The following is a 7746-nucleotide window of genomic DNA, read 5'->3' on the forward strand; positions in this document are numbered from 1 at the left end:
GGCGTGTGGCACTGCACCCTGACGGCCGGCCGGGAGTGACAGGACAGCAGTCTGGTCGCTGGTTGTCAGAATTGAGGTTTTATTAAATCAGAAATTATATTAACACAAAAAATCAGACGGGGTCGGGGTCGGCAGGAAGAGGTTTGGACGCTGGGGTGGGAGGTGGCCGGTTTTGGCCCCGGCCACTGTGGACCACGATGTCGTCGTATTCATCCTGGGGGTAGAGGGGGTGGCAGAGGGGCTCAGGCAGCTGCCACCTTGCCCACTGCCCAAGTCACAGTACCCTAAGAACTGGGTCTTGGCTGGAAGCCGGGTTCCCTTGCTCCTGGCTCTCAAAGCACTACTTAGGTCATGGCTCCCAGGTGCGTGTCTCCCGCCACTGCCACTGGCGCTCTGGCCCAGCAGCTGCTCAGCACTGAGGCCTCCCCACGCCCCCTGCCTTCACACACTCCTTCAACCCCCCCATTCCTGCTGTCTCTCGCTCGAGGCCGTGTCTGCTGCCGTGTTCCCCAACCCAAGGCCTCGCTCCTCACTGCGACTGAGGTCTTCCCCCCTCTGCCAGTGTTCCCAGGGCTGCCCAAGGTCACCTGCCCACAGCCAAGCTCTCCAACTCCTGTTCTCCAGACTCACTCCCACGCTGCCATCGACCCCTGTGCATGTCACTATCACTGCCACCCAAACCTTTTCCCAAGTTCGACTTCTGCAGCTGCCTAACTTTCCAACCTTGGCTGCCCACATTCTTCCCGCCGCCCCCTCCATCTGTCCTGCTTGATGCCCGCAGCCCCCGCGCGGCTGCCCGACCGAGTTCCTTGATAGCGGCCCGAGGCTGGTGTATGCCCTGCCTAACTACCTCCTCCCCGCCTCCAGTGCCAGTTTACCCTGACCCCCCAGCTGGGCTGCCCCGTGTCCCTCCTGACTCACGCCCTCATCCCTGCTGTCACTGTCGCTGTCACTACTGCTGCTGCAGGGGCTGGACTTGTCGTCCTCATCCTCAGGCTCGGGGGCTCCATGTGCACGGAGGAGGCGGGCGAGAATGGGGTTGGGTCGGAGGAGGGCACTGCCCAGGGGGGTGCGACCCCCATACATGCGGGCGGCAGGGTCGGCACCTGCCCTCAGGAGGATCTCCAGCACCTCGGTGGCTTGTGCTTCCACTGCCAAGTGCAGCGGGCTCCGGCCACACGTGGGCTCCTGTGGGGTGTGGCAGAGAGGTCAGAGGCCCCAGGAGGAGAAGCCTGGGCCCAACCATCGGATCCTCCCCTGCACACCTGCCCTGCACAGCAGCTCACCAGTTTGTTGACGTCAGCTCCTGCATCCCGGAGTAGCCGAACCATCTCTGAGTCTCTGTGGATGACAGCCACGTGGAGCGGGGTGTGGCCTGGGAACAGAGCAGCTGGTGTGAGACGATGGGTGAGGGGCCCAGCTCCCCAGTGCCGTGAAGCTGGGGGTCCAAGAAGGGTCATGTTTGGGGTCTGGCTCCTGAATTCCTTCCCAGGCACGGCGGGTGGATCCTGAGTGCCAGGCAGGCTAAGCGTGTGGGCAGGTGCCATTCCTGGGCTGTAGGATGTCTGGGGCCTGTGGGTGAAGAGCCTGGGATCCTGAGCTGTGGGCCCCAGATGTTGAGGCCTGGAGACCTGAGCCTGTCGTCTTATTTCACAAAGGACCTGGGTAGCTGAAGGGCCTGGGATCCAGGCTCAGCTGAACAGTGGTTCCTAAGTGACCTGGTCAGCCTGATCCCAGGAAGCTGAGCTTATAGATGGGGGAGCTGAGACACTCAGATGCCAGGAACCTTGGCAGACAAGTTCCTTCCCCATGAGGCCTGGCTGGGGTGGGCTGCCCCAGTAAGCTGCTGCCCATGGCTGGGAACCCAGATGCCATAACTGCACAAAGACTGGGTTTTGAATCCCCAAGTCCTGGCTGGGCTGGGGCCTGAGGCTTGTAGGTAGAAACAGGGATCCTGGATGGATGCACCATGAAGGTGAGAAGCCTGGGTCCAACCACTGGATCCTGGAAGCTCTGGGTGGCAGGTTTGGGTCCCAAGCTACCTGAGACCATTAGATGGAGGTCCTAAGTCCTATATGCCCAATCCTCAATGATCTGGGGCCTGAATGGTTGCAAGGCCGGGGTTCCTGAGGCCTAGGGATGATGATCCAAGGGGCTGGGTCTCAGGCCAGGAAAGCTGAGCCCAAGGCCTGGGACCCTCTCCTGCCTGGGAGCCGGCCTCCTTCCTGCGGGGATGCTCACCCTCAGGGATGCTCATTCTCTGGGATGCTTACACTCAGGGGATTCTCACCCTCGGGGGATGCTCACTCCGGGGTGGGGGATGCTCACACCTTGGAGATGCTCACCCTCGGGGATGCTCACCCTCGGGAGATGTTCACCCTGCGGGGATGCTCACCCTCAGGGATGCTCACCCTCGTAGTTCTCGGCTTCCAACTGCAGCTTCCAGTCCTCTTCACTCTCCTCCTCCTCCTCCTTCTCCAAGTCGGTTTCAGAGCATAAGGCAACGGGGGTGTGGCTGGGGTTCGAGGTGTGGTCGGGGCTTTCTGCGAGGTAGGTGTCGGGGGCTTCTCGGGGGAGCTGCGGGCGGGGCTGGAGCAACGCGCGTGCGCAGCCATGTGCCCGCATGCGGCAGGCCAGATGCAGGGCCGTGTGGCCCGCGCGCTCTGCCACTAGCAACCTGGCGCCGGCTGCATACAACTTCTCTACCGTGGACGCCTCCCCAAGGATGGCTGCCAGGTGCAAGGCTGTCTACAGGGGCACAGAGCAGAAGTTAAGATCACACCGGGAACCCTGGTCCCCGTGCCCTACATGGTCCCCAGTGGCTCACTTGGCCTAGGTCATTCTGCAGGTCCAAGTACTCTGTGCCCGCGGAGAAGCCCAGGAGGAAATCCAAGAAGGGCTCATGCTGATGAATCACCGCCAAGTGCAGTGCCCTGGGGAGAAAGACAGGGGTCAGAGGGCAGAGGTCAAGTGCTCTTGTATTCCTTCACTTAACAAACATGGCGCACTCACTGTATACTAGGCATGGTGACCAGAAATAGCTCTGGAAATAGTTGTCGGATGTCTGGGAGGATCCCAAAGGGATCCCAATCCAAAAGGATTAGAGGAAAGTACCCATCATTTACTCAGGGCCAGCAAAAGGGCCCATTCCTACCAGGCCAAAACCTCATGATTAACAGGACACTGAGGAGACTACTCAGGATGGTCTTGCCTCAAGGTGGGGATAATAAGCCCTAGATGCAGAACTGTTTGGCACCCACCTAACAAATCATAAAAGCAAAACTCAAAGGGATCACACTGCTTCCAGTAACTTAACTGCACCCCAGAACAATACTCGGGAATATTTGCAGGAATACCAAACTAACAGCCCAAAAAGTAAAATTCACAATGTCTGGAATCTAACCAAAAATTATCAGGCATGTGAAGAGACAGGAAAACATAATCCATCACGAGAACCATCAATCAACCCAGAAATGACACAGCTATTAGAATTAGCAAAGAACATTAAAATAACTGTAACTTTATTCCATATGTTCAAAAAATTCACTAGAGATAAAGATAATAATTTAAATTGAATTCCTAGAAATAAAAACTACAGCATCAGAAATAAAAAACACACTGGATGGGATTAACAACAGATAACAGATAACAACAGCAGAAGAAAAGATTAATGAACTTGAAGACAGGGTGAAAATAATCCAGAATTAAACAGAGAAAAAAACTTAGAGAGAGAGAGAATAGCATTCATGAGTTATGGGACAACTTCAAGAAGTCTTGTACACATGTAATTTAGGTCCCCAAAAGAAGAGGGAGACAGAAAAAATATTTTAAGAAATTATAGCTGGGACTGGGGATGTGGCTCAAGCGGTAGCACGCTCGCCTGGAGTGCGTGCGACCCGGGTTCAATCCTCAGCACCACATACAAACAAAGATGTTGTGTCCGCCGAAAACTAGAAAATAAATATTGAAAAATTCTCTCTCTCACACTCTCTTAAAAAAAAAAAAAAGAAATTATAGCTGGAAATTTTCCAAATTTGATAAAAACCACAGGCCCAACAAGCACATGAATCCCAAGGACATAAAGAAAATAAGATTTGTCTTATTTTTTATTTTGCTTATATCATAAGCAAATTATTCAAAACCAGTAATAAAGACAGAAACCTTGGGCTGGGGTTGTGGCTCCATGGTAGAGTGCTTGCCTAGCATGTGTGAGGCACTGGGTTCGATCCTCAGCACTACATATAAATAAAATGAATGAAATAAAGGTCCATCAACAAATAATAAAAATTTAAAAAAAGACAAAACTTTTTCAAACCAGTCAGAGAAAAAAGGCACCATAAGTTCAGAGGCATAAAAATAAAGATGATAGAAGATTTCACATAGGAAATGCACAAGAAGACACAACGGAGACACCCCTTTCAAGTTCAGGAAAACAGACGTCAACCAGGGATTCATTACCCAGCAAAAATATCTTTCAGAAACAAATACAGGTGACAAGGGCTGGGGGTGGAGGGTACTCAGTGATAAAGCACTTGCCTAGCACGTGCAAGACCCTGGGTTTAAACCCAGCAGTGGGAAAAAAAGACAAAGATGTTTTGAGATATACAAAGGCTAAAGGCATTAATCACCAGCACACCCATGCTGCAAGAAAAGTTCAAGGAAATCGCAAGCAAAAGAAAAATTATATCAAGTAGAAATAATTGATCTACAAAGGAATAAAGTAACCCTGAAAATGGTAACTATATGGGTGTGTTTTTTTCCTAATATGTAAATATCTCTTTAAAGATACTTTAAAAATAATATCCATGTATGATGGGGTTTATAGTAAGATGTATGACAAGAATGGCATAAAGACCAAGAGGGGATTTTTTTTGGAGGTGCTAGGGATTGGATCCAGGGCCTCACGAATGTTGCACCGTGCAACTCAGCTACCTCAGCCATTCTAAGGTTCTTTCCCTCATTCGAGGTAGCACAGGACTGCTTGAAGGGACACTGATAAGATCATACATTATAAACCTTAAAGCAAGAGTCAACAAACTTTTTCTATAAGGAGATAGATAACTATTTTAGGCTTTGGGATCATACAGTCTCTTGGGTTTTTTGTTTGTTTTATTTCTCCTGGTGCTAGGGATTGGAACCAGGACTTCAGATATGCTAGGCAAGTCCCTACCACAGCTACAGCCCGGCCCTCACAAAATCTCTCTTCACTCCACTGCTGTAGTAAAAGCAGCCAGACAACATGTACATGAGAGAGCCTCACCATATTCCAATACAACTTTATTTATGGAGCCTAAAATTTGAATTTCTTTTTTAAAAATATTTATTTAGTTAGTTTTATTGATTTTATTTTTTTAAATACACGACAGTGGAATGTTTTACAATTCTTATTGCACATATAGAGTACAATTTTCCATATCTTTGTATACAGAGTATGTTCCCGCCAATTCATGCGTTTATACATGTACTTTATTTTTGGGGGTTTTTTTTTTGCATTACAATTCTTATTACACATATATACCATAATTTTTCAGATCTCTGTTTATATATAAAGTATGTTGACACCCAATTCGAGTCTTCATATATGTACATATATGTCCATCACATTCCACAGCCCTTGCTAATCCCCTGCCCCCTCCCTTTCCCTCCCACCCCTCTTCCCTGTCTAGATAAAATTTGAATTTCTTATAATTTTCACTTCTCATGAACTGTTATTATGCTGATTTTTAAAAGCCATTTAAAAATACAAAGGACATTCTTAGCTCACAACCATACAAAAGCAGGTGACTGGCTGGATTTTGTCTGGAGGCCACCGTTTGCCAAGCCCACCTTAAAGCAACCACTAAAATCACAAAACAGTGTGATAGCAAATAAGCCAGCAAAAGACATAAAATGGAATAACAAAAACTCCACTTCCAAAAAGTCAGAAAATGAAGAAAAATAAAGATAAGATACACAGAAACATATAATGGCAAGAAATAAATAACCATATCAATAATTAAATTAAGCATAAATGGTTTAAACAGTCCAGTTAAAAAGCAAAGATTTGAGCCAGGCTGGTGGCGCACCCATGCCTGTAATCCCAGCTATCTGGGAGGTTGAGACAGGGTTGCAAATTTGAGGGTAACCTTGGCAATTTAGCAAGATCCTGTCTCAAAACAAACAAATAAATAAATAAATAAATAAATAAAGGGCTAAGGACATAGCTCAGTAGTAGAGTATCCCTGGGTTCAATTCCCAATTTTAAAAAAACCTATAAAATTAAACCCAAAGCACTCAGAAGAAAGGAAATATAAAAAGTCAGAACAGGGACCAATAAAATAGAAACTGAAAAGACAATAGGGAAAATTAATGAAACCAAAGGTGGTTCTTTGAGATCCACTGAGTGCCTCATCCATCAGACACTCCTTGAGTCACTGGGGATGCTACAGTAAACACAACAAAACCCCCAGGTACAGTCCCTTACATAGGACACTTCCACTTCCCAGGCACAGCGCCTTACGTAGGACTCAACCACCCTTCCTTCTGCCTAGAATGTTCTCCTCAGTTTAAAAACTTGTCTCATTTTCCTACCTTTTCCCCAAAGCATTTACTGCCTTTCGACTGAATCTTCCTTTCTTTTTCTGTCTCTCTTTCTTCCTGTCTTTCTAGCAATCTAATTGTCCTACTAAAATACGTAATCCACAGGACATCCATTTTTGTCTCTTTTCCTCACTACTTATCGCTAGTACCTAAAATAGGTCTGCAGTGGTAGCGTGGAACTTACGTTCTCTGAACTTAAGATTTTGGAGATCATTACTTAGAAGACAGGATCATAGATTTTTGGGGCAAGTATTTTGGAAATCAACGTCTAAAAACAAATCAGGAGCTAAGGATCAAAGATCATATTTGGAGGTTAGAGGGCAGAAGGAACCCAAGCCAGAGTTCTAACTAAGGTCTTGGGACTGGGGTCAGGAAGGTTCAAATCGGGCTTGGGGGTCAGTAGGCAGGATGTGGATGCCAGGAGCTAAGAACAGAGCTCCAGAAAGGAAGGTCAGAAATTATTGGGATAGGATGAAAGTAGGAGAGTAAGTTAGAACTTGGGGATTAGGGTCAGGAAGTCCAGCATCGAAGTCAGACTTAAGAGTAAAAGGTTAGGAAGCCACAGGGATCCGAGACTAATGGGAAACCAGACATCGGATCCCAGGGCTCGGTTTGGCAGTCTAGGGTTCACTCACGTGTCTCCATCTTCAGTGACGTAGCCAAAGACGAGGGGCGCCCACGACAGCCCCGGGCCCAGCTCCGCGCCCAACCCTGGTCCTCCGGGAACCGCTGCGTCGGGACCCAGAGAGCCCAGGCCACTATCGCACCATTCATCCGCGTCCGCAGCCTTCCCCAAGCACGCAACCCCGGCCATGGCCCCGGCCACCTCAGGGGCCCCCGCGGCCGCCGGTCTGTCGTTGGGCTCTGCCGGGAGCTCCGGTGCTTCCGCCCTGTGGGGAATTCCCCAACACGCCCCCTCTTTCACCCAATCAGAGCAGGGCAAATCGATCACGCCCTGCCCCCTTACCGTGCTGTGACCAATCAGAGTAGTCAGATGGACTACGCTCTCTAGCCGACCACACATTTTCCGGACGCCCTTTACCAACATGGCTGTCGACTGCCAGGCCCTCTGGGACTCGTAGTCCGGTTCTCGCGCGTTTTCCTTTTTCAAGAGCGGAGCGCGCCACGCGACAGCGCGCATGCTGCCGCGATAGCTCTTGGGAATTG

At 49.3% G+C, this 7746-nt stretch overlaps 1 protein-coding gene across 1 annotated transcript; it reads right to left on the bottom strand.

The window, feature by feature from the left end:
* Positions 1-57: 57 nt before the first annotated feature.
* Nfkbib (NFKB inhibitor beta) lies at positions 58-7468 on the bottom strand. Its single transcript, XM_046440265.2, has 6 exons — positions 7215-7468; positions 2828-2933; positions 2412-2748; positions 1287-1375; positions 922-1188; positions 58-214 (listed from the first exon to the last, which is right to left on the bottom strand). The coding sequence occupies exons 1-6, from the start codon at positions 7391-7393 to the stop codon at positions 113-115; spliced, it is 1080 nt and encodes a 359-aa protein (XP_046296221.1). The 5' UTR covers positions 7394-7468; the 3' UTR covers positions 58-112.
* Positions 7469-7746: the final 278 nt, after the last annotated feature.

The sequence above is a fragment of the Marmota monax genome, unplaced genomic scaffold (genome assembly GCF_021218885.2).
Source record: "Marmota monax isolate L192 unplaced genomic scaffold, Marmota_monax_Labrador192_F-V1.1 WCK01_AAM20220418_F8-fsc00228, whole genome shotgun sequence".
NCBI lineage: Eukaryota > Metazoa > Chordata > Mammalia > Rodentia > Sciuridae > Marmota > Marmota monax.

What these genes read in the sequence shown, in the direction of transcription:
- Nfkbib (XM_046440265.2), bottom strand. Translation starts at nt 7,393, where the DNA reads ATGGCCGGGGTTGCGTGCTTGGGGAAGGCTGCGGACGCGGATGAATGG. An exon ending in TGCAGAATGACCTAGGCCAA is followed by an intron (nt 2,749 to 2,827) that starts GTGAGCCACTGG and finishes GTGCCCCTGTAG; the next exon opens with ACAGCCTTGCACCTGGCAGC. An exon ending in GTGACAGCAGGGATGAGGGC is followed by an intron (nt 215 to 921) that starts GTGAGTCAGGAG and finishes CTCTACCCCCAG; the next exon opens with GATGAATACGACGACATCGT.